The sequence below is a fragment of the Macaca nemestrina genome, chromosome 4, assembly GCF_043159975.1.
Source record: "Macaca nemestrina isolate mMacNem1 chromosome 4, mMacNem.hap1, whole genome shotgun sequence".
In the NCBI taxonomy this organism is placed as follows: domain Eukaryota; kingdom Metazoa; phylum Chordata; class Mammalia; order Primates; family Cercopithecidae; genus Macaca; species Macaca nemestrina.
Window position 1 is genome coordinate 168,924,337 of NC_092128.1, and position 26,966 is coordinate 168,951,302.

At 40.4% G+C, this 26,966-nt stretch overlaps 1 protein-coding gene across 6 annotated transcripts in view; it reads right to left on the reverse strand.

Annotated features, from left to right (window-relative positions):
• AP (amyloid beta precursor protein) overlaps window positions 1-26,966 on the reverse strand; it is a 291,200-nt gene that overhangs the window by 116,742 nt on the left and 147,492 nt on the right. For 2 of the 6 annotated variants that reach the window (XM_011726336.3, XM_011726335.3), the window contains exons 6-8: window positions 24,805-25,007; window positions 2,809-2,976; window positions 138-194 (exon numbers count right to left, since the gene is read on the reverse strand). In XM_011726336.3, coding sequence (XP_011724638.1) covers window positions 138-194; window positions 2,809-2,976; window positions 24,805-25,007 — 428 coding nt within the window. The remainder of the gene's footprint in view (window positions 1-137; window positions 195-2,808; window positions 2,977-24,804; window positions 25,008-26,966) is intronic. The other 4 variants (XM_011726339.3, XM_011726337.3, XM_011726341.3 and 1 more) reach the window with 2 other exon arrangements.

A 26,966-nucleotide genomic window follows, 5' to 3' on the forward strand; every position in this document is an offset into this window, starting at 1 on the left:
AAGAAACATTTTACTAAGACAGGTGCTCAAGAAATACAAAACCATGCAAAGAAGGTGATGATGCTGGAGTTATGTGAACCAAGCAGCATCCTCCTCCCCTCTTCCCTTCCCTCAGGTGAATGACAATGACAACGTACGTTTAACAGGATCTCGGGTAAGAGGTTCCCGGGTAGTCTTGCGTAAACTTTGGGACACTATGGAAAAAATAAGAGAACATAACTAAAAACAAAAAGAGAAACATGGGAATGATCGCTGAAATGCACAAGAGTCCACTGACAAAAAAACAACCTAACAAACAAAATCACTCCTTAGGTTTGATCCCTCCAACAAAACCAAAATGAACATATTAACATAAGATCTATTTTTGCAAGAAGTTAACATTTGAGAATGCCAGATATCTTGTCTCTGATAATATGTATATCCAAGTAACAACAGGTTTCTTAACAGAAGAGGATTTCTTGCTCCTTCTTTTGTGCCAAATATCCCCAATTCCCTTCGATGCATTTTTTCACAAAAACTCCATTTATTTCACTCATTCACAGAACAGCATGTGGCTCTCAGCTCTGGCTGTTTGCTGAGACTTATACTCTCTATTTATTCTTGTCCACCCATCTAACTGATCTTCAGCCTTTGCTTTCTTCATACATTATTCTGTCACCTATCCCCTCTAAAATCAGGTATAGCTAGCCTTATCTAATACCTCTCTGTTGGGAGCATCTACCTTTTGCAAAAGCCTCAGCGAAGTGTGTGCCACCCAGGACACCTCCATCCAACCTGGACAGGTGCCCACTGCTCGCTCCCAGACCAAACTGATCAAAGGGAGAGAGTGTTAGGGGAAGGGATGGCAGTACTGGGGTGAGGTGGAGAGATAATTTGAATCTCTTGAAGTAAATTCATCACTGCTAATAATTAAAACCAAATAAATTTCTTATTACCAAAAAATATACATGATATTTCAGAAAATGAATCCACCCAGGGCAAGGGAGAAAAAAGTTGCAAATCTGCCAGGAAACCTCTCCCAGCCGCTAAACCAGTCAGAATCACTGTAACAAAAGGCCTTTGTTCCAAAGGCTGCAGGCATCAGAATTCTCCATTGTGTTCACAATACCTGACCTAATTGACTGCTTTGTTTGAAACTGAAGAAGGGAGTCATTTGAGCCAGAAGCTGCAATCATCCCATCAGAGCCAGATAAAAAAAAAACAAAAACAAAAAAAACTCTTGAGGTTACCAGTTCCTACACCTGTTCACCCATGGGACTGAAGCAGTCATCTCATTCACTGGCGATGGCAGGAGACCAACAGAAGCTTTTCCATTAGATTCCTCTTAGATCCTGAGCTCCTTTACAGTGGAGTGCAGGTCCTTCTGTTGTTTTGCTTAATCCTATGATCTCGCTGGAAAACAATTTATGTAATCCCTAGGAATCTCAGGCAGGAAATGGGGCTGCCACCTTGCAACACAGCGGAGAAAAGGCAGGAGTCTCTCAAAAAAGTAATGCACAGTTACTGAGTTTCGTCTTTAGTTATCAAGTTGAGCTGAATAATTACTTCTTGAGTAGTTCACACTTCCTACTCGTGAACAACAATAAAGAAATAAATAAGCACAATTGGGAATTTCACTTGGAAGTCTGTTAAGGACATGGAAGTCTCATGTCTGGTACTGGACCTCCTGAGAATTACCTCTTTGGGGAAAATTTCATTGTGCACTTAAGTCATCATGACTTCATATTTTTATCCCCAGAATTATGAAAAGCTTAATGTTCAAGAGAAAGACTTTGAAAATTATGTTCTGGCCAGGAGCGGTGGCTCAGGCCTGTAATCTCAGCACTTTGGGTGGCCGAGGCAGGTGGATCACTTGAGGTCAGGAGTTCAAGACCAGCCTGGTCAACATGGTGAAACCTTGTCTCTACCAAAAATACAAAAAATTAGCTGGGCACAGTGGCATGTGCCTGTAATCGTAGCTGCTGGGGAGGCTGAGGCAGGAGAATCACTTGAACCTGGGAGGCGGAGGTTGCAGTGAGCCGAGATCACGCCACTGCACTCCAGCCTGTTGAGCAGAATGAGACTCCGTCTTTTAAAAAAAAAAAAAAAAAAAAAAAAGGAAGGAAAGAAAATTATGTTCCTTGAGCCTTATATCATTGAAAGTTTCTCACGTTAAGTCAAACGTTTTCTTTTACTTTCAGGAGAAGAAGCAGAAGTTTGACCTGGCAAATGTCTGTGTGCTGAGCTCAGGGGGCAAAATGGGCATGTCTACCCTCCGGCATTTGAGATGCATGAGCTCAATCCAATCACATTCCCTCAACAGCACAATAAAAGACATGTTATGAACCAACTTAAAGGTATTCATCATAGCCATACACCTTATCAATGCAACTCAAGCTGCATCAGCCAGGCTTCCACTGGTAGACAGTATCTGCACAGGTAGTGCACATGCATAAACATGAACACGTATGTACACAGACAGACACGCCAGTATGCATTTGCAGAAACGGCTGGCTGCAGAAGACAGAACAGCCACTTCAGCTTTGTGTAAAAGAGAAGCACTCAAAAGCCCCTCTGGATTGCAAGACATATCTGCTACAGCTAGGAAGAGAACACATCCACGGCCATGCTTTATTAGGGAAAGACGGAGAGGTGTGCTCATGATTGAACATACTGAGGAGACTGAGCAATTACAGAAGTGGACAGAAATGTGGTTAGTGGTAGCAACAGGCCCATTCCCAAGAACCAGGAAAACCAATCTGTTACAAAGAGCAGAGTCAGTGGCGAGAGAGACGAAAGGTGGCCAGGCTCGAAGAAGGGTCCACTTACTGACGCTGCCACACACGGCCATGCAGTACTCTTCTGTGTCAAAGTTGTTCCGGTTGCCGCCACATCCGCCGTAAAAGAATGGGGCACACTTCCCTTCAGTCACATCAAAGTACCAGCGGGAGATCATTGCTCGGCATGGCCCCGTCTCGGCTTGTTCAGAGCACACCTCTAATCAGAGGAGATGTGGGGAACCACATTTAGCATGAAAAGGCACCGTCTCTCTGTTCACGTACACACGTTTACTTCTTTTAATCCTCCCCGTGGCAACCTGGACTGGGTTTATTAGGCAGCATCTACCAAACATTTACTGAGGAATTTAACTGCCCACCAGGACTAGAGATTTACCTCTCAGAGCATGCATTCTCATCTGGTTTAATGAGTGCAGGACTCGGTAGTAATAAAAGGATTCTGGCCAAAGGTGAAAAGATCATTTGGCTGCTTTTAAGATGAGTATGAAATGACGGAAGGTGTCTGCACATCAAAACAATTCTCCATTATAAAAAATAAACTTCTCTTTTAAGAAGTCAACTTTCATGTAAGGAAACTGCTTTGGTTATGAAGCGAAAGTTTAAGCCCTCACAAACATCTGATTGCTTTCCTTAACAAATGACTGCCTTAACTCAAGTATAAAATTAATTGCATATATTTTGAATGTTTTCGAGGTTTTGGAGGCTGTCTGTTCATTGACTTTATCTAGAAATATATGTCATATCTGTAAATGTGACTTATACTCAATGACATTAACTCTAACTTAAGACCATTCATTTGCATATTAAAATATGTACCAATATAAATGGTCTTAACTCCAATTTAAGACCATTTTATTTGTATATTAAAATATGTATTAACATGTTATATTACATATTTTAATAATTTAATTACATATGCATGAAATACATCTATAACAATGTATTAATGCTGCTATTTAATTGATATTTATATATTAAAAATTTGTATTTGAATATATTTAATTACATATGCATTAAGTACAACTATAACAACATATTATTTAATTATGCTACTTAATTGAAATTTATGTATTAAAAATCTGTATTATTTGTATATTTTGTATATTTACCTGACCCTTGGGCAGTGATGTTGCAAACAATAAAACATAGTCAACCAGCTCTAACTTATTAATACACACCATGCACTGTTTTACGTAAATTAAAACATATCTTACCTGTCAATAGGTCTTGCCACCCTCCCCAAGATCGGTTTCACTCACCCCTGATTGCCTCAAAGTCAATCAGTGACCCCTCCAATTACATGTATAAAGTCAACCCTGAGTAGACTTGTAATTCTACCTCCCATGTATATCCCATTTGCACTGGAAGTGAAACAACAGCCCAATTCTCCCTCTGGGTTTGTGCCCTGTCCTTGCTAGGCTGATGCCTTAGCACACGCAGATGTCTTCTTAGTTTTACTAACATGACAGAGGAAAAAATACCTTTCTAAAAGATGAAAGCCATGCATCACCCAGAACTTCCAAGTTAGGGATAGTCAACAGACTGATTCTTTTTTTCTTTTTTTGAGACAGGGTCTTGCACTGTCGCCCAGGCTGGAGTGCAGTGGCACAATCTTGACTGCAACTTCCACTTCCTGAGTTCAAGTGATTCTTGTGCCTTAGCCTCCCAAGCAGCTGGGATTACCCCTGTACCACCAAGCCTGGCTAATTTTTTTGTATTTTTAGTAGAGACAGGGTTTCACCAGGTTGGTCAGGCTGGTCTTGAACCCCTGGCCTCAAGTGATGTGCCCACTTCAGCCTCCCTAAGTGCTGGGATTACAGGCGTCAGTCACTGCAACTGGTCCTTCAACAGATTGATTCTAGTTAGCCAATCAAAGACAAGGATCCACAATGTCAATACAAATGGGGACTAACTATTGTTTTACTTCCCTACACATGTTGCTCTTTCAGTAGATGCAATAAAGTCCTGGCAAAACCAGAGGTTGCTACCATCATGATGATGTCAACAGGAGGGACAGTCAGCACTAAGCCCAGAAGGTGTCAAACACTCTGCAAGAGAAATGCCCCATGCAAAGAGCACTAAGATGACCTGGCTCTCTTCATGTGGTTTTCAGATGGAAACATGGTTACAAAAGCATCAACCTCGTTATTATCCATCATTAAGGCCATCTCACTCAGTACCGCTGCTTTCAAAGTCCATGTTCCCAAAGCATGTCTTTGAAATTGGTTTTCTGTATACAATAGTCTTGTAGGATGAAAACTAGCCAACTTGTTGACGTAAGAATCCCATCTACTTTGCAATTTTATTTATCTTCCAAAATTAAAGGACTGGCACCCTGATTTATTAAAAGTGAACTGGTTCTAGGGGCCATATCCCCTCTAAGTTACTGACAGAGCAGCTTCCGGACTGTGAAGCTCAAAGCCATGCCTAGATGTGAGGACCCCCATCAACTATAGCCAGCAGTGGTCTCTGCTGCCAGAGCTTATCTTCAGTTGTAACAAACATCTACACTTTCCTTTCCTTCTCTGTATTTCCTTCACCAATGTGTACGTATTCATGCCACATGCTCTTTAATGTTTCTAAGACACAGCAAAACACATTATTAATCTCTCACTCAGGCAGTGTTAATTCCAACAAGACTTCAAGGCAGCAGTGCCTCCTAAGCCTACACTGCGCCGGGAATTGGCATCGGGATTGCAAGCACTGTGGCCACTGCTACCAAGGGAGGCACAGAATCCCTTCACCCCATAGTCACAGGAGCATTGGCAACAAAATTCACCGTGCCTTGGAAATTTATGCTGACCCTCACATTTTGGCATTTTAAAAAAGTATCATCTTAGAGTACCAAATATGTGTCTTCTTATAGATGTGTGTCACGGGCCTCACAGTGCACATCATGGCTCTGTAGATGCACAAACCTTGTCTTTATGAGTCTACATATTACATAAAAGTGGTAGAATTTTGGGTGGGTGCAAGTCAAGTAATGGGATAAAAGAATGATGATCGAAGGAGATGGTTCATGATAAATATGCGCCCTTGTGTATGACCTAGCAACAATTTCTTTCTTATGATAAAGGCAAAATCTCCCCAGTCCAGAACCTAAATGACATTATATTAACATTTTCCTATATCATTAGTAAAACACAATGCCACATTCATTTTTATTTTCTTCTGCCTCATTCTATAACAACTATGAAACCATTTGTTATAGCTAATTCGTAGAAACCAGGCCAAATGAGCCCCAATCAACTAGAACAAGCATTCAGAACTCAAAATCCATTTACATGTTAATTAAGTAAATAGTATAAGCTACATGTTGAGCCTACAACTCTTGCTGGAGTCTCCAGCTGTAAGAGTCTTAACTCCTTCCTTTCATAAAGGCCAAGAAAAGAGTGAGCTAATCCCTATTTGGGGAGTGTTGCTTGGTTCTCCCAATCCTGTTAGGGGTAGTTGGTGCTCTTGACTTTGAATGGCCCCCAAGAGTTTCATGGCCTTGGAGGAGTCCAAGTGGGCATCACGGGCAATAGCAAAAGATCCCACAATACTCAAATACAAAAGGCTCTCTGAGATAATGTGGTCAGGAATGGGTGTATTGGGTGTAACACTGTATGTTAATTTAATGCCAAATACATAACGTATGGAGAAGACGTATGTGAGGCTGGAAGAACAGGACTGACAGCGTGCCTTTGTTACTTCTGAATCTCTAAAAGCCAGCTACCTTGTCCATGTCAGCAGGTTCTCAACTGCTGACATGGAGGGGGAGCAGACAGGCCTTCTCTTAACATGCAACCCCTCTCCTGGTGAAAAAGAGCTTCTCGTTATAATTCCCCCAATTGTCAGCAACCCTGATTCCCCATCACCTCCCGCTTTCCAACACTTTCCCTCAGGGATATAATGAGAATCTCAACTTCCCACAGCAGTAAAGCTGATTTCAGAGGGGACTGGGAAAGGAACAGATAACGTATCCTCTATCACTCATAATTATATTCCTACTCTACTGTGGGGAAAGGGAATACAACTGCTTGTTTTCTCTGACCTTTTTGCTAACCCTTTATTATTCCACAACAATTTTCCATGTGGTAGAAAAGAGAATCTTAGCCTACTCTGGGAGAAGCTGGGACTGCGGGGAGGGTCAGCACCAGGGAAGTATGATGCTAATGCTTTTACACAAAGTATGAATAGGCACACAAAAAATGGCCAGTGCGTCTCAGAAGTGAACATGGAGAAGCAGCAGCACAGACTTAGGTTAAAGCTGTGTTAAGGGATTAACGTCAACTTCACAGACGTGATACTGTACTGAGTGAAGACTATACAGGGTCTCTTTGTATTAATTCTTTTGTTTTTTTTTTTGAGATGGAGTCTCGCTCTGTTGCCCAGGCTTCAGGGCAGTGGCACTATCTCCGCTCACTGCAAGCTCCACCTCCCGGGTTCATGCCATTCTCCTGCCTCAGCCTCCTGAGTAGCTGGGACTATAGGCGACCGCCACCATGCCCGGCTAATTTTTTTATATTTTTAGTAGAGACGGGGTTTCACGGTGTTAGCCAGGATGGTCTCGATCTCCTGATCTCATGATCGCCTGCCTTGGCCTCCCAAAGTGCTGGGATTACAGGTGTGAGCCACTGTGCCCAGCCTGTATTAATTCTTACAACTGCATGTGAATCTACAATTGTCTCACAGAAAATATTTTTTAATTTTTTTCTTTTTTATTATACTTTAAGTTCTAGGGTACACATGCACAACGTGCAGGTTTGTTACATATGTATACCTGCGCCATGTTGTTTGCTGCGCCCATCAACTCATCATTTACATTGGGTATTTCTCCTAATGTTATCCCTCCCCCAGCCCCCAACTCCCTGATAGGCCGTGGTGTGTGATGTTCCCCACCCTGTGTCCAAGTGATCTCATTGTTCAATTCCCACCTACGAGTGAGAATATGCGGTGTCTGGTTTTCTGTCCTTGTGACAGTTTGCTGAGAATGATGGTTTCCAGCTTCATCCATGTCCCTGCAAAGGACATGAATTCATCCTTTTTTATGGCTGCATAGTATTCCATGGTGTATACGTGCCACATTTTCTTAATCCAGTCTATCATTGATGGACATTTGGTTTGGTGTCAAGTCTTCGCTACTGAAAAGATTTTAAAAAGCCCACATTAAAAAAATAATATAGGAAGCCGGGCATGGTGGCTCACGCCTGTAATCCCAGCACTTTGGGAGGTCGAGGCGGGTGGATCACCTGAGGTCAGGAGTTCAAGACCAACGTGTCCAACCTGGTGAAACCCTGTCTCTACTAAAAATACAAAAATTAGCTGGGCGTGGTGACGTGCACATGTAATCTCAGCTACTCGGGAGGCCGAGGCACTGGAATCACTTGAACCTGAGTGTAGGTTGCAGTGAGCCAAAATAGCGCCACTGCACTCCACCGTGGGCGACAGAGTGAGACTCAGTCTCAAAAAAAGAAAAACACAAATAATAATAATGTAGGAATACTGATTTTTCAGTTTGCCTAAGAATTCTAACCTTGTCTCTTTCCTTGACTCACAGATTGAAGGATTTGGAAATAATCAGGTTGAGAAAATTTCCTTTACATCCCTCTCTAGCAATGGGGTATTAATGAGAGATCTAACCAATCAAGATGCTCACCAACTAGAAGAGTTTTAGAGCACTGAGACCTGAAACACATCTTCAATAAGCCGCATCTAGTTTCACAGAAGATAAAAATATCTCGAGAGAGTTCAAATGCTTATGTTTACATTTTCTATTTTTCTCAAGAGCATAATTTCTTCCTTCCCAATCTACAGAAACTTCTAAAAACATCAGCAAAAAACCTGTTTCACATTAATTACTATTATCACTCAGTAGAAATATATACATCAGTCACTAAATGTAGAGGATGCAAAATTAGACCTTATGTAACTAAACCCAAATAGGATTCCTGTGAAAATTAAAACCGTATCTTCAAAATGTATACCATATATAATTATTATGCCAATTAAAAATAAAGTTGAAAAGAAAAACAAATTTAAGGAAAAACAAAAACCTCTTCATCTGCCTTATCTTTATTCTCTTCTCAAAATGTAAAATACTAAGAAAACTAACATTTTGAAATCATTTTTGAAATCAAACTTATTTTTTGATTTCCAATCTACCTTTCTGTTCAAAGTAAATATCAGATAATAATGGAGAAAATTTGTTCAGAAAAATAAAAGCAAGAATATTTCTTAAAGAGAAATGTTAGATAGAAACACAGGCAAAGACTTATATGGATATCTAACGAACCACAATCCTTTATTCATGTTGAATTTCTTAAACTTTCAAGATCACAAATAGCTTTTCTGATATTCACTTAGCTGAATTCTACTAGCAAGGAAGCATTATGCCTTCTTTTATAAAAACTCTACTCATTCTTCAAGACAAAATGGCATTTAACACACTGAAATGCTGGTGTATATGAAACACAGAGTAAAGTTATCTGCTCCTAATCAAACTCTATGCATTTTATCTTTGTAAGGTAGGCCCTTGCTGAGATTTGTGCTGGTGTCAACACTATATTCCATTTTCTAAAAATCAATATAATACAAAATAACACAGAACTAAGCCGGAGCTCCCTGGATTATATAAAATGATTATGAAATTCACTGTTTAAAAAATAATGCTCAATCACAAAAAATTAGTTCTGAATAGGTATTTCAAATTGGACTGAAATTGTGGACAACCAAGGTTAGAAAGCTAATTTTACATGTTTTAAGAAATTTAGAATGAACACAGTTGTGAAACTGGCAACCAGTATGGGGAGAAAATCTCCACTTTTCAAATGTACGATAATTACAATGCCTTCTTACGAAGCAAAGTTAACACATTAGCAAATAATTTGTTTTTTTTTTTTTTTTTTTGAGACAGAGTTTCGCACTTGTTGCCCAGGCTGGAGTGCAATGGCGCGATCTCGGCTCACTGCAACCTCCGGCCCTCAGGTTCAAACGATTCTCCTGCCTCAGCCTCCCGAGTAGCTGGGATTACAGGCATGCGCCACCACACCTGGCTAATTTTGTATTTTTAGTAGAGACGGGGTGTCTCCATGTTGGTCACGCTGGTCCTGAACTCCCGACCCTCAGGTGATCCACCTGCCTCAGCCTCCCAAAGTTCTGGAATTACAGGTGTCAGTCACCGCTCCCGGCCTAAATAAGTTGTTTTTAATAAACCAGTAAAGATATATTTTAGAATAAAGTAAAGCTGGTTATTATTATTTCGTTTTTAATAATTGAATTTCAAGTATTCTCAGCCTACTGGAATGTATGTGAAATAAAACTATATTACATGTAATGTATACATTTTAAATTTACAAATTTTGGGAAAGCGGCCACAATCAAATTAGAGTTATTCAGAGAGAACTATATTTTCTGAAGTTTTTTAAAAAGGCAACATTTTAGAGCATTATTTTCTCCATATTCTACAAGAATATCTACTTAAACTTCGCATAATAAAAATATTTCTCCTTTCTGAGAGAAATTCTATATCTTGAACTCTTTTTGTCCAATTTTAAGTAGAGTAAAAAGGGCAAATGTAAGGCAAATATAATTTATTTATGTAATAAGTTACTTCCTTAATGTAACAGTGGAATAAAATGAAAACAAGGACATAAGTATTAAAATCCACTAAGTATACAGAACTTCAATATTTCAAATAAACTTTATAATTTATAAATATAATTTATATATTATATACAATATACAATTTACATATTTATATAAATGTTTATATAATTAACACATATGTCTGTCTAATCACTTAATCCATTAACAATGAAAAAGGCTGAGCTCAATGTAGTTTATAACAACTTTACTTTTTTAGCCTAAGTTACTGCTGCAATTCTAAGTATTACTATACGGTGACATTTAATGAGCCTGTTATTAAAATCAAACGTGTATTTTGTTGAAAAATAAGTAGACAATATTTGCATTTGATCCTATTTAAAAATTTTTAAAAGTCAACACACTAGAAAACTGGTTATTTTTTAAGAACATGTTTTTCCCAATTCTGGAACCATGTACTTTCAATAGAAAAGAACATTTATCGTGTTCTTGTACATAGTAGCAAGCAGTCATCAAAAAACATGTTTAGAAAATTACTCTAATAAGGCAATAAATTATCAAATATTTATGACCCAGTAATCATATTTTACTAAATAGAAGCATGTGAAATTAGGCAAGCAAGCTTGAACTGAAGTCTTATGACAAATCTCACTTAAGCTCCAAATATGGATTGAAATACAAACAAAGATGATGCAAACAGCTGTGCATGTTAATGAAAGCACTGCTTCAGTACAAGATGATGGGTGTTAATTTGTCACGGAAGTCTCTAGAAGATATCCGCAGTTGGCTAGCCTTTTTACTGAATTGCGTTAATTCTCTAAGGCTAGCCAATACATCTGTCATTCTAATTATACCTGACCTAATTCTCATCTCTCCATGATGAAAGATTGTTTATAAAGTGCCACCTGAAGGAGGGAGATTTACTTGTAAAGTATTTAGACTAATCAGGACTCCTGTGACAGTGTTAAGGAACATTCACAAAAGGGTACCACTATGGTTTTTCCTCAATCTTTGTTTCCTGTTTGTTATGGGAATAAACTTGCTCTTCGCTGAGCTGCATGGTTAGTGTGCAACACACTACTAACAAGAAGCTCAAAACTCGGGATATCATGTCCTGTATTGGAAAAAAAGGGGGAAGTTCTTTTTCTTGCTGAATAAAAGACAGGAGTATGCTGGGAAACTGGCACTGTCTAGAAAAACAAATAGAACACTCTTGAGTTATAGTGTATGCCAATTGCCATGGTATAAATACTCCCACCATTGGTATTTCAAGCTACTAATGGCTATGGCTTACAAAATTCCTCTATACTGTAATAATTAGCTTTTATAGGATAGCAGGAGTTGACTACACTACCATGTTAATGACAGGAAATAGGGGCACAAGTGAAAACATGCAGGGAAACTGTAAGAGTTTTTCAATCTCCTTGGTCTTGAGTTGTGAATTTGAGGAAAGAAAAGCTCAGTAGGTAGATGTCTCAGGATTCACTCACACTTGTTGGTATCTGTAATATACCAAGAACAATAACACCAAAGGTAAGAATGGTTTTCCTTTTCAGTTTCTTATTTCCTGTCTCAATGCCGCAAATCGCACCATATGGAAGGCAGGAGACACTACTAGAGTCTACTACTCAAAATAGATCTGTGCACCAGCAGAGTCAACACCACCTGGGACTCAGGCCCCCATGCAGACTCACAACGATTGTTTTCCAAGGGCCTCGGGTAACTCAAATGGATATCTCAGTTTGAGAAGCAGCATGATCGACCTTATCTTTTAAATGCAATAGATATGTCAAAATGTGAGACACAAGATTTAATCATTTTCCAAAAGAACCACTGGGGAAGAATTAGTAAAAGTTGCATATGTTTTGGCTTATTAAAAGAAGCACACATATATTTGGTAAAAGACAGATACAACATAAATTAGTAGTCTTAAGATTCAAATATACATCTCAACAACTTAATTCGAACAGATTGAACAGATTGTCTATACAAATTTTTTTTACTCTGAAGTTCTGTCCTATCTCAAGCAATATTAAAACAGCTTCAATACCTCTGCCTTAGATCCAGTACCAAGATCATAATTCTCTTACTCATATTAAGACTATGAAAATACCAGACTTCTCAGAAAGCTGAATCCAAGTAGTATCATTCCTATAATATCTCAGAACATAAGAAATATCAAATTTTTTATTTTTACTTGTAAAAATAATGAAGAAAGCCAAGATCAATTCAAGGGCTTAGAATATACTTCTTTTTTTTTTTTTGAGTCGAGTCTCGTTCTGTCACCCAGGCTGGAGAGCAATGGAGTGAACTCGCCTCACTACAACCTCCACCTCCGGGGTTCAAGCAATTCTCCTGCTTCAGCCTCCCAAGTAGCTGGGACTACAGGTGCGTGCCACCACGCCAGGTTGGCCAGGCTGGTCTTGAACTCCTGACCTCAGGTGATCCACCCGCCTCGGCCTCCCAAAGGGATTACAGCATGAGCCACCGTGCCCGGCCAGAACATACTTCCTTGTACCACTTCTCTGTAAAGAAAGAAATAGATGGTATTTCTGTTCCGGTTAAAAAAAAAAAAAAAAAAAAGAGGCCAGGAGTGGTGGCTCACGAGGTCAGAAGACTGAGACCATCCTGGCTAACACGGTGAAATCCTGTCTCTAACAAAAATACAAAAATACCAAAAATTAGCCGTGCGTGGTGGCGGGCGCCTGTAGTTCCAGCTACTCGGGAGGCTGAGGCAGGAGAATGGCGTGAACCCGGGAGGTGGAGCTTGCAGTGAGCCGAGATAGCACCACTGCGCTCCAGCCTGGGCGACAGAGCCAGACTCTGTCTCAAAAAACCAGAAAAATAAAAAAACAAAAAAAAAAAAAACAAAAAAAAAACAAAACCAAAGGGGGAAAAAAAAGAAAGAAAGAAGGCCTCTAGATGTAGGTCATGTGTTAGAAGGATGGTCCTGCTGTTTTATGACCTTCTCTGGGGAAGACTGAGCATGTCCACCTCTCCATGTTAACTGGCTTCTTGTCACAATCCCTAGCAGGCAAAGAACCCAGACTCCAGCTGGGAACAGCAGTGTCCCTGGTTACAGCACAGATGCCAATCACCATTTGCTATTTTGTAACAGTGGACAAGGGGAGAGTGAATTCCTTTTGAACCAAAAAAAAAGAAAAAAAAAAACTAGGAAGGCGGTTTACCTCCCTATCTCACTGTCTACATGGTAAATATGCATACGCAATGTTTCAAGTCAACATTTTATGTTGTTTTTCTGTGTCTAAATAAAGCTACTAGACTACATGACACATTTTATCAAATACTTGTTTTTACCTTACTAAATGTGTATTTATCATATTTGCTTTGGCATATTTTTGTTTATTTTACTTGTTCTTGTACAATAAAAAATGTTCACTGGTTATCTATAATGTGCAAAGCAGTGATATAGAAGTTAGAGCTGACATTAAAATGAGACCAGCCAGGCTTGGTGGCTCATGCCTGTAATCCCAGCACTTTGGGAGGCTGAGATGGACGGATCGCTTGAGATCAGGAGTTCAAGATCAGCCTGGCCAACATGGTGAAACCCTGTCTCTACTAAAACTATTTAAAAAAAAATTAGCCAGGCGCAGTTGGCAGGTGCCTGTAATCCCAGCTACTCCAGAGGCTGAGGCAGGAGAATCGCTTGAACCTGGGCAGCAGAGGTTGCTGTGAGCCAAGACTGTGTCATTGCACTCCAGTCTGGGTGACAGAGTGAGACTCCATATCAAAGAAAAAAAAACACAAAACAACAACAAAAACACACAAAACTTAGCTGGTCTCGGTGAGACACGCCTATAATCCCAGCTACTCGGGGGACAGAGGCAGGAGAATCGTTTGAACCCTGGAGGCAGAGATTGCAGTGGGCTGAGTTCATGTCACTGCACTCCAGCCTGGGCCACAGAGCGAGACTCCGTCTATGGGGAGGGAGGGGGAGATGAGACATAGTATTGCACGGGTGTTTCTCCGTTCACTTTTTTACCTTTATTTATTTATTTTTGAGACGGCATCTCACTCTGTCTGCCCAGGCTGGAGTGTAGTGGCACGATCTCGGCTCACTGCAACTTCCACCTCCCGGGTTCAAGTGATTTTTTTTTGCCTCAGCCTCCCGAGTAGCTGGGATTATAGGCACCCACCGTCATGCCCAGCTAATTTTTATATTTTTAGTAGAGACGGGGTTTCACCGTGTTGGCCAGGTTGGTCTCAAACTCCAGACCTCAAGTGATCCACCTACCTCAGCCTCCCAAAGTGCTGGGGTTACAGGCGTGAGCCACCGTGCCCGGCCTTCTGTTCACATATTTAAAGCCGCTCATCACTGCAGATCTCAACACCATAGCCCAGTGTTTTGCAACCAGAGAGAGTCTATCCCCTACTCCCTCCCAGGGGACATTTTTGATTGTCACAACTTGGGGGTGCTACTGGCATTGAGTAGAGGCTAGTGATGCAGCTAAACATCCTACAATGCACAGAACAATCATCCGCAACAATTATCTGGCCCAAAATACCAATGGTACTGAGGTCCAGAAACCCTGCCATAGCCCAAGCAAACACCAGAAGGATTCGTGATGCGTTTTAGTAATTTTGCCCATCAATACTACCGGGCAGCAGTCACTAGCACTTTAGAAATCCTGGGTAACAAATGCTAGTAAATTTCCAGAACAGATGCAATCATAGGAATTGGCAAGCAAGACCTTTCTTTGCTCCTATCATGAAACATCAAGAACCTAAAGTCACGTGCAAGCAATATAAAATTGCCATCCATATTCTGTGATACATGCATATTCTGTCTGGAAATTATACCCCGTAAGAACATATAAAAATTTAAGAAAAAGGCAATCCTACCCTCACAGTTAAAACATCTGAATAGTCTTACCATTATTATCAACTAAATACAGCGTAACTTTAACGTTTCTTCTGCCTTAACCTTTTTTTTTTTTTTTTTGACAGGGTCTCATTGTCACCCAAGCTGGAGTGTGGTGGTGTGATCACGGCTCACTGCAGGCTTGACCTCACCTGGGCTCCTGCGATCCTCCCACCTCAGCCTCCCGAGTAGCTGGGACTATAAGTCTGTGACACCACAGCCAGCACAACAATTTTTTTTTTTTTTTTGTCTCCCTATGGTGCCCAGGCTGCTCGCAAACCCCTGGGCTCAAGCGATCATCCTGCCTCAGCTGCCCAAAGTGCTGGGATAACAGCTGTGAGATACCACGCCTGGCCTTTAAACATTTTTTTTACACTGTAGAAGTCTCTTGATGTTCACAATTTGGGCTGCTGTCTTGAAAACTAAGGGGTTCCCTTGAGCATCATTTTTATATGAGATTCATTCTTGCCTCCCCTTGACTTTTTACTCTTCTAACAGAATCACAAAAAGTCAGGCACATTGGAAGAGGTAGTTGGAAACCAAAGATGAATTTTCAGGAGGGCAAAATGGTTCAAGGCTAAGAGAAGCAGATGGTTAGGCTGTATTCCACTCTGCTTTTGGAAACTCATTTTTCTACAAGGGAACTAAAGACTTCCATTCAAATCCACAGCTTTGTTACCTGCTCAAGGAATCTGACACTACTTAATCAGACGTATGGCTTAGCTAAAAACCTGTGCCCAATTGGGTGTGGTGGCTCACGCCTGTAACCCGAGCACTTTGGGAAGCCGGGGCGGGTGAAATCACCTGAGGTCAGGAGTTCCAGACCGGTCTGGCCAACATGGTGAAACCCGTCTCTACCAAAAATACAAAAATTAGCCAGGTGTGGTTGCATGCACCTGTAGTCCCAGCTACTTGGGAGGCTGAGGCAGGAGAATTGAGAACTGCTTGCACCCGGGAGATGGAGGTTGCAAGATCGTGCCACTGCACCCCAGCCTTGGTGACTGAGTGAGACTCCATGTCAACAAAACAAAACAAAACAAAACCGAAAAAAAGGTGTACCCAGCTGGGTGCAGTGGCTCACGTCTGTAATGCCAGCACTTTAGGAGATCAAGGCGGGTGGATCACCTGAGGTCAGGAGTTCAGGACCAGCCTGGCCAACATGTTTCACTGAAAATACAAAAGTTAGCCAGGCATGGTGGTGCACGCCTGTAATCCCAGCTACTCAGGAGGCTGAGACAGGAGACTCGCTTGAACATGGGAGGCAGAGGCTGCAGTGAGCCGAGATCATGCCATTGTACCCCAGCCTGGGCGACAAGTAAAAACTCCATCTCCAAAACAAAACAAAACAAAAACAAAACAAAAAAAGTGTGCCCGTGAAAACGTATGCATGTTTAAATGAACCTGAACCTCTGAGTTGCCGGATTTCTTCTTTTAGGTTTGGTTTTTTTTCTCTTAATTGCAAATTCTTGAGTTGAGTACAGTTGTTGTGCCTGAGTGAGACTGAGTGGTGACTGAGTGAGACATTGTTTTTTTTTTTAAGCAACCGATTGGGGAAAAACATAAGAAAGACTATTATTCTTTAAAAATCTAGTTTCTAGCCTTTAATTAAATTGGACTACAATTTTATTTTTAATAAATCTAGATATAATTGTATTAAAATACCTTCTACCGATTACTTCTGTTATTCTATTTTTTATTTTTTTTTAAATTGGTAAAGCCAGGTTCTCACTAAGTTGCCCAGGCTGGTGTCAAATGCGTATCTTTGTGAATATAGTAAACCACTGAATTCTCTCTCACACACACTTCTATATGGCTCTATTCCCTAGTCTCATCACACTTTAAGCAACCTGATTATCTGAGTGAGCTTTCTAGATTGAGACCATTAAACTACATGGAAAGATGCTTGTCAACGTCCTGCTTCACTCTGCCTCTATCAAAGTGTGTATCAAACACCTCGGAATCAATGGCTGCCGTGACATGGGGCACAAAATAACAGGCTGTTACCTGTCACATTTATGGCCAGTGCTGACACTGGTTCTCTTGACATCACTAGCAAGCATGCTACAGCCTGGGCCAGGAGTAGAAGTGCATCCTCTCTATCTTCAAAATACAAACGTAAAGGCCTGATGCTTGCTGTAAAAGGAGGAGCCATTACCCTTTTGCCCTGCTCCCAAATACTCCCTGGAACTTTAATTTCATTTTTGTACAGCATGCTGCTACTGAGGCCTCCAGCTGAAGTATGTGAGTTCATGTTCGGGTTCACAGCAAGTCAAGCTCACAGTTTACCCGGAACTTTGTGGAGAGTTAAATGTGAATCATAAGTAAAAATCCCATTAGTGAATTATAGGATACCTTGTAAGTGTCATGTCCATTACAAACAGGTAACAACAGAGGCGTGAGAAGTAAGCTAAGCTTTGTTTCTTCTCCCCTTGAGATCAATACAAGTCACTATGATTTACTTCAAGTATGTATTGCATTCATTCTATTTGGTGCTCTATCACCCAGTAAATCCCTATTCTTCCTTTATAATTACTGATATGCCAACTTCTCTGCAATGTAGTAGGTGAAAACTTTTGTTCCAGACTGAGCACTTTCTCTTCTCCATGCTGCCAAAATTCCATCCTAGGCAGGCCTGAAAGACTCATCCCTATGCAGATATGGCTAGAAGCAACCTGAGCAAGCCACTTTGTTCCCATCTCTGTGCCCCCAGCAACCAATGCCATGTCTGGTGCCTAGAAGTGCCTTGTGGATATTGTTGAAATGTATAGCAGTAAATTAAACGATACTTCTCCCAGATTAATGGTCACCAGAAGGAGAAGAAAAATAATTGAATTCTGCCAAGGTCAATCACTTAGCCCAATACAAGCAATACTGAGATCAAACCTTTTAGCTTTTATCATCACATGAGATGGTTAAAGAGTCATCTGTATCAGTGTCTCTATCTGTCCACTTAATAGAAGAACTCCCACAAGGTTTAAAACACCTGCAAGAAATAAAACTCTACCTTGAAACGTGGTGGCATCTAATACTATCTCATTCAATTTTCAGCTGGACTTAAAATTTAACTGCAGATATTTCAATATACAGCACATATTCACAAAAAAACATTTTAAGCAAGAAATTGTTTCTTTTAATTATAACATAATGTTCTCTGTAAATATCAGTTTTATTATACTAATAGATATGGATAGGTTGCATTTATGCCTTTTATAATTAAAAGTCAACCTGTTGGTTTACCTTCAACATTCCTGATTAGTAGTAAACATTAGTTTGCTAACGTTTCAAATGCCAATGGAGGATCGGAATGATGATTATAACCATAACTAAGAGAGCAACTAAGGTTAATTGAGCAGTTACTGTATACCAGGAACTATGCAAAGTGTTACCTAAAAATTAATTAATTTAGTCCTCACAAAATAGTTAAATATTGGATAGGTCTTATTAATCCCTATTTTACAAAGAGAAGCAATGAGGATTCAAGGTTATTTGATTTATACAAATTTACACAGTTAGTAGCTTGTAGAGCAAAGATTTGAATCTGGACAGCTTGAGCTGTAAATGAAAGTGAACACCTACTGGGCACGATGGTAAGTGTTTAACATAGGTTACCTAAAGTCATTCTCACAAGAAACATGCGAGATAACATTACCATCTATACTACACACATAAAAAACAGGTTATTTAACTCGTCCAAGGTCATAAAAATTCTCTCAAACACTATACTAGTCTGTCTCTAACCAAAAACAACAACAACAACAAAAAACCAAACAAACAAAAAAGAAACCTACCTCAAAAGAAATTAATTTGATACGGCAGTATGTGAAATAGAAAGAACTTCGCAGTCACCATCTTATGGTGAGAATCAGGGGTTAGCAAATGCTTACTGAAAAGGCCAGATAGTAAATGTTTTCAGTTCTGCAGGCAACACAATCTCTTTTGCAACCCTCAACTCTACTTCCAAAGCATGAAAACATCCATAGACAATACGTAAACAAATGGGATTGACTGTGTCCTAATACAATTTTTGTGCAGAAAACAGGAATCAGGCTATTTTTGGCCCCAATTTGTTGACCTTTGATCATTACTCTTATTTGTGGGCCCCGATCACTTTTTTTTTTTGAGACGGAGACTTGCTCATTGTCGCCAGGCAGTGGCGTGATCTCAGCTCACTGCAATCTCTGCATACTGGGTCCAAATGATTCTCCTGCCTTGGCCTCCTGAGTAGTTGGGATTACAGGCATGTGCCACCATGCCTAGCTAATTTTTTTGTAGTTTTAGTGGAGATGGGCTTTCACCATGTTGGCCAAGCTGGTCTCTAACTCCTGACCTCAGGTGATCTGCCCACCTCAGCCTTCCAAAGTGCTGGGATTATAGGCGTGAGCCACAGCACCAGCCTAATCACTTTAATTTAAGTAAAAATTCTAAAAGTTCAGAAATGCACAGTGTAAAATAATAGATGAATATATGCTTATATCAAAGGAATATGCATTTACAAGGGAACACAGGTTGAAATGAATTTGTGTGTATTTATAAAGAAAATAAAAAGTGTAATTTTGATATGAGTGTAGCAGAAATATCCTGGCCTATCCGGGTCCAAATTCTGATTTCATCACTTAACCAGTTACGTGACCCAGGGCAACTTATTTTATTTTTTACTTTTCTTGAGACAGAGTCTTGCTCTGTCACCCAGGCTGGAGTGCAGTGGCATGATCTCGGCTCACTGCAACCCCTGCCTCCCAGGTTCAAGTGATTCTCCCGCCTCAGCCTGCCGAGTAGCTAGGATCACAGGCGCATGTCAACATGCCCAGCTAATTTTTTGTATTTTTAGTACAGATGGGGTTTCACCGTGTTAGCCAGGATGGTCTTGATCTCCTGACCTCGTGATCCACCTGCTTCTGCCTCCCAAAGTGCTGGGATTACAGGCGTGAGCCACCCACGCCCGGCCTGGGGCAATTAAAAAAATTTTTTTTCTTGGCCTTAGAGATCTCGGCTTTAAATGGGGAAGTAAAATTTTCAACACACAGCATAGTTACAAGGTTTAAAGACAGAATCACTGCTTTGAAGCACAGGGGGCCTGTTCTCTCGGCTACTCGGGAGGCTGACGCTTGAACCCAGGAGTTTGAATCCAGCCTTGGCAACATAGCAAGACGCCGTGTCAAAAAAAAAAAAGAAAAAAAAGAAAAAAAAAAAGAAAAAAAAGAAAGGGCAAGAGGAATGGTGAGTCTGAAAATCTATATCTGCAACAAAGGGTTCCAAAATCTGCTCGTCTCCCGGGAGGTAAAATGCTGTCTGCTCTGCCCCCGTGATGCCTTTCACACTAGCAAAGAGCCTAGCCATCAGCAGGGGTACAATGAATATTTGCTGAATAAGTGAACATAAGGAAAAAATGACCAGTTCCTCTGGACAGGCACAATTGGCTAGATTAAATAAAAGACTGTGCCATTTATTACAATATCCATATTCAATCAGAGTTTAGAATTTATGCCTCAATCAAGACTACCCTGGTAACTTGGGTTTCTGAAGTACAATCCTTCTCAAAGAACAGAAAGTTAGGAGCAAGTGTCTAAATATACCACTGTTTTACTCAAATCGCTAATGGCTTATTCCATTAGACCAATAACCAACACTATCCAAGTTTTTTTTTTTTTTTAACAACCAAAGATGACAACGACCCCCCCGAACTGGATAGATCTTGCAATCGTGTGCTCACTTTTATTTTATTTTTATTTTTTTGAGACAGGCTCCCACTCTGTTGCCCAGGCTGGAGTGCAGCGGATGTGCTGACTTTTAAACAATACTTTTATTCTACTGGAATCGGTTACAGAGAGCAGACATCTTCTCATTTGGGTATCATCGATTCGAACACAAAATGGCAGAGAAGTTTATGACTGTGCTGAAAATGTCTTCTTTTTCTTCCCTCCATTTCTTTCACACTGGAATGGTTTTGAAACTGTTGAGTTTTTTATGAAGCACACGAAGGACTGGTATCAGCAGCAATACGTTGGTAATGATGAAACAATTTTCTTAGAAAGGATGGCTGTAAATCACATTTTCTTCTGGGTACTGAAACACTAACACTGAAAACAAGATGGTAAGCCTCCCTGCACTATCTCATATTTGCAAGTCACTTCTCATTTTTATGTTGAACACAGAAGCAAGCTACTTATAATTAGAGTTTTAAGAAATGAGTCATCACCTATGGCATCGCCATTGCTCTCAATTAGGGAAGAACCACAAATCACCTTTTGTAACAATGAGGAGGAGGAAAAGGACTCTTTGCTGCTGATTCCTTTAATGTTACCCGCTAAAAACATCTACTTCTTTATTGGAATTAGCTACAAGTACAAAAAACTATCTCACATGGGCACAACAGACCATAACATGTTTCTGTTAGGCCGACTTTCCCAGGAAGACTTGCCTCAATTAGAGCTTTCGTTCAGGAGTTTGAGGTGGAATGAATGGACTTGCATTAAAGATTCTATTTCTGGGGCATTAACAGTTGGTACCTCTCAATGACCAGGTATCTTGCTTTCAGAAGGTTGCTTTTATTGCTCTTCTCGCCAACAACATTATTAACTTGCTATTTTTTAAGGGTCATTTCTTTTTTGCCTTTAGCCTGGAGTGTTTTTTTATGAAATTCTTTTAACTGCCTTCGTCTTTCTACAGGAAATAACACAACATCTACGTCCCTCTATGTTTCGACTTAATATCAAATAATGCTACCTGTAAAACTCAAGCAAAAAGAACTGGACTAATGCAGACGATAATGAGACCACTTTACCTCAAGAGAATTGTCTTGTTCTAGAACATGGGCCTAAGTTGATGTGGCATCCTCTCACTGTACTGCATAACTGATGTCACTCCTTGTTCACCTGTTACCTCAACAGTAGTAACAACGAAACAAAATCTCTTTATTGTCTACTGGAAAAACCTGCAGTGCACAGTAGGTTCTGAATATTTATTTGTTAATTAATCACCTGCAGTTAATGCCCATCCTTGCCAGCCTGGCACTGAAGGTCTCTATATTTTGGTCCCAACCTAAAAGACATCTGCTCCAGCTTAAACTGGACCAATCCTGTCTCTCGAATATGCCTTTCCAGGGCGCCATATTTGCTTTGCTATTCCTGACGACTCTACAGCAAAATCCGTTGGTAGACACGCTACCCACCCACACTTTTGGCTCTAGTTCAAATGCCAGGCTCTCCATGGAACCTTCTCTGATCAGTCCAGAAGTTCCCTCTTCCTCTTGGAAGTAGGTTCTGTGTTCGTATTTCTTACAACACAGATGGCTTTGTATTTCTTTGACTTCTATTTCCTGTGAGATTTTAACATCCACCAGGGTCAGCTGGCCTATGTGTGCTCACCCATTCCAAGCAGCCAAGCGAAATGGCTTGTGCCAAGCAGGTGCTCCAAATCTAATATTCAGTAAATGGACGCTAACTGTTATATAAACAGCTAGCTTCATGGAGATCACACGGACTTCAGTCCCACTGCAGGATACTAGCTGCTGGAATTTGTATTCACACTTCATTTAGGTTTCAAGAAAAGAAGCCCTGAAAAGCTGCCCCTCCCTGCTACAGGCATCAGGCTAACAAGTTCATTTGACCAGATCTGCCACAGTTGGCCCTACCAGGTGTATGAAAAACATCCTGAGAAAGGATGTTTGAGTGTTTGAAAAATGGTGGTTCAAACAAAATGTGCATTTACTAGCACATTTACTTATGTGCTAAAATGAGTGAGAAACTGTCTGCCATTAAGTAGGGATTGGTAAAGTTAAACAATCCATCTTGCATTCTATGTTCTTTTTTTTAAAGAACATGTAAAACTTTCAATAAATTTTAAGCTAACCCTGTTTATTTCAGAATAGTCTCAATTTTAAAAGCTACAAGTTAAAGAAATGCAGAACCTCAAAAATACTGTGTTAACTGAAAGAAGTCGGACACAAAAGACCATATATTATATGATCCCACTTATAATAATGGTTCAAAAACTATAGAGACAGAAAGTGGATTCGTTGTTGCTTGGGGCTAGAGGTGAGTAGAGGGCTTCACTGGGAATGAGTATGTGTGATCTTACTGGAGTGATGAAAATGTTCTAAGATTAGATTATGATGATAGCTGCACAGCTTGGCAAATTTCCTAAAGCCACTGATTTATATACTTAAAAACAAATGAATCTTATATGTAAATTACATCTTAATAAGGTTGTAAAAAATGCAACAAAGGGAAGAAAATACTACAGAGACAACTATGACTATAGCTGAGGCAGACAAAGTAGCCCATGTTAAGCTCCAATAGAACAATAAATCTGAAATCATTAAACTTTAGTAAAAAGTGAGAGAAAGCCACTTTTTGTAAATGCCGTAACATTTGTGGGTGAGCTTTGCAAGCATTTGCAATACATTAAAATTCAGTAAGTACATATTCAATCTAGCTCTAGAAGCATCTTTTACTATCTGCCAAGTAAATGGCAGATACAAAAGGCAGAACTCTTTAAGGAACAAATGCATACTCTTTAAGGAACTCAGTCCAACAGTTTACTTGTTTCTGTAACATTTGGTCATTTAACATCAACTGAATGTTTGTTTTTATTTCATGGAGACAAGTAACGACTTTTAGTTCTTTTAGTTCACAATATTTGCAACACAAACAGTAATTCAATAGACAAAGTCTAAGACATTAATATTATATTTACCTCTTGAAGAAAGCACTGTCATACTCCCCAATAAAACAATGTAATCTCCACACAAATCACCTCGGTTAAATTTCATAGCATAAAATAATGTGATACTCTTTTTTTTTTTGAGACAGAATCTTGCTGTCACCCAGGCTGGAGTGCAGTGGCACGATCTCAGCTCACTGCAACCTCCACCTCCTGGGTTCAAGCAATTCTCCTGTCTCAGCCTCCCAAGTAGCTGGGATTACAGGTGCCTGCCACCATGCCCGGCTCATTTTTGCATTTTTAGTAGAGATGGGGTTTCACCATGTTGTCCAGGCTGGTCTCAACCTCCTGGTCTCAGGTGATCCGCCTGCCTCAGCCTCCCAAAGTCCTGGGATTATAGGTCTGAGGCACTGTGCCTGGCCCAAATCTCCTTTTTCAATGAAATATAATCACAACTACTCACTCGACTAAGATTTATCAAAACTACAAGCCAGGCACTCTGTGCAATGCTGAGTAAAATCAAGTCCTTACCCTCAAGGAGCTCATAGTCTAGGTGGTAACAGACAATATCATGTAACAAACACAAACCAGCGAATCACCTAACTCAGTGTTTGTCAAATTAGATGACCACCTGGTTGGGTGGAGTCTAGCAAAATCACTTGGGATTTGCCAAGTAGCATATACAAGGTACAAAACAAACTGTGTAATAAAGATTTCACATTATTTGAAATTGTTTGCTTGTTAAACCAAAAAAATTTCAACAAGCATAAGAATCCTTTTGAAAAACAAAATGTTTTTGATTAGGGTAGGCAGTGGTGCTCGGGTGGCTATTTCAAACTCTGGTATTGCACTTTCTTTACCTTGGGGATGGGGGAATCCAAGCAAACAGTGGATTACCTCGAACCACCTCTTCCACAGACTCCGTGGTGGTGGTGGTGGTGGTGGCGATGCTGGTGGTTCTCTCTGTGGCTTCTTCGTAGGGTTCCTCAGCCTCTTCCTCTACCTCATCACCATCCTCATCGTCCTCGTCATCATCGGCTTCTTCTTCTTCCACCTCGGCCACTTCTTCCTCCTCTGCTACTTCTACTACTTTGTCTTCACTGTGAGGGCAAACACAAACAACAGAAAAAAGTCAATTAAACCAATTTCAGGGAAGGAAAAGAAAATCGTCCGCATGGAAGTTCGGCAATTTGAGAAGAAACACACCCAAAACTTAAAGCCAGCAGGTCTAAGTATAAATCCCAGCTCAGTGGGTCTGCAAACATTTTTATCCTTGGGCACAGTTCTTAGTTTCTGCAGTTTATGAGTCTAACCATAGGACATTCTGGAAAAGGCAAAATTACGGAGAAAGTAAAAAGAGCAGCGGTTGCCAGTGGTTCAGGGAGAGTGGGGAAGGGACTGAATAGGTGGAGTACGGAGGATTTTCAGAAACTACTCTGTACAATACTGTCATAAGTAATAATAGATACACAGCATTATGCATCTGTCAAAACCAATAGACTATACTACACAAAAAGCCCCTCCCATGTTAAAACAGGAACACTGGTTAATAATAATGTATCAAAATTGGTTCAAATGTACCATACTAAGGCCAAATGTTAATCTAAGGGAAATTGTGGGGGAGTGGGGAAGTGAGAGGTAGAGGGAACTCTTTGTACTTTCTGCTCGAATTCTTTGTAAACCTAAAACTGCTTTGAAAAATGCAGTCCATCATAAAAAGCGGCAGCGGCGGGGCAGGGTGGACACCAAAACTGAGTTTGCTGTATTACGGGAATTACTTCTCATAGTGTACATACAAGAGCCGCAACACACTGCACGGTAGCAGATACTCAGTATGTGCTGGTGCAAATTGGTTTAAAAACTGCAATTGAGAACTTAAACTGGACACAGAGGTGGAAGGTGAAACTGGCTTAAGTCAATCTGCAATGCCCTGTGGACAGGGATGCCTGCTGAAACTATTTAGTTGTGCACCCTACGCTTGCTAATTCCTTATGTTTTGCAGAATACCAAATATTTCAGTGGTTCTTAAATTTCAGTAAGCATCAGAATCACCTGGAAGGCTTAGTGAAACACAGATCACCTGCTAAGTGTGGTGGTTCATGCCTGTAATCCCAGCAATGTGGAAGGCTGAGGTAGGAAAAAAGCTTGAGGCCAGGACTTTGAGACCAGCCCGGGCCACACAGTGAGACCCTGTCTCCAAAAATTAAAAAAAAAAAAAAAAAAAGCTAGGCATAGTGGTGTGCACCTGTAGTCCCAGCTACTCAGAAGGCTGGGGCAGGAAGACTGCTTGAGCCCAGGAGTTCGAGGCTGCTGTGAGCTATGACTGTATCACTGCATTCCAGCCAGGGAGACAAAGACACCATCTCTTTAAAAACAAACAAGCAAAAACCAACATAGATCACCAGGTACCACGGGCAGTTTCTAATGCAGCTCCAGAGTTTCTGAATCATGAGGCCTTGGTGGGGCCTGAGAATGTGCATTTCAAATTCCCAGGTGATACTGATGCTGGTGGTCAGAGGATAATATTCTGAGATCCACTGCAATATGCTGTGAATAATGGCAAGAGATAGCCAGTAACTCAGTGAAATTGGGAAGAAGATCAGAAATAATATTTATGGTATTAAACATTTACATGCTGATGCATCATAGTGTGTAAAAAATTAGCAAATTTGGATGGTGAAAGAAGGGCATGTCTAGAACAAAATTAAAAAGGCCTGTTAGGAAATCTTGTGGAAATCATGTACCTGCCAAGGCAGGCATAGTTGACAGTATTTGAAAGAAGATAAATGAAGATAAGAACAGGAAGTATCAAATAGTAAAAACCTATTATATACCACCTAGCGGGACTAGAGGAATTGATGTCCTTGATCAGATCACAAAACCAATACAGGAGAAAGACCGAGATGTGGCATGTGGTTTCAACTTCTCCGGGGCAGCTGCCACAGGTCTATTTGAGAAGTACCATAGTAACAGAATTAAAAGCTGCTATGCTGACATTATAATATCCCCAGAAGGAAAGAGAGAGGGAGAGAGAGAAAGAGAGAGAGAGAGATTGAGAG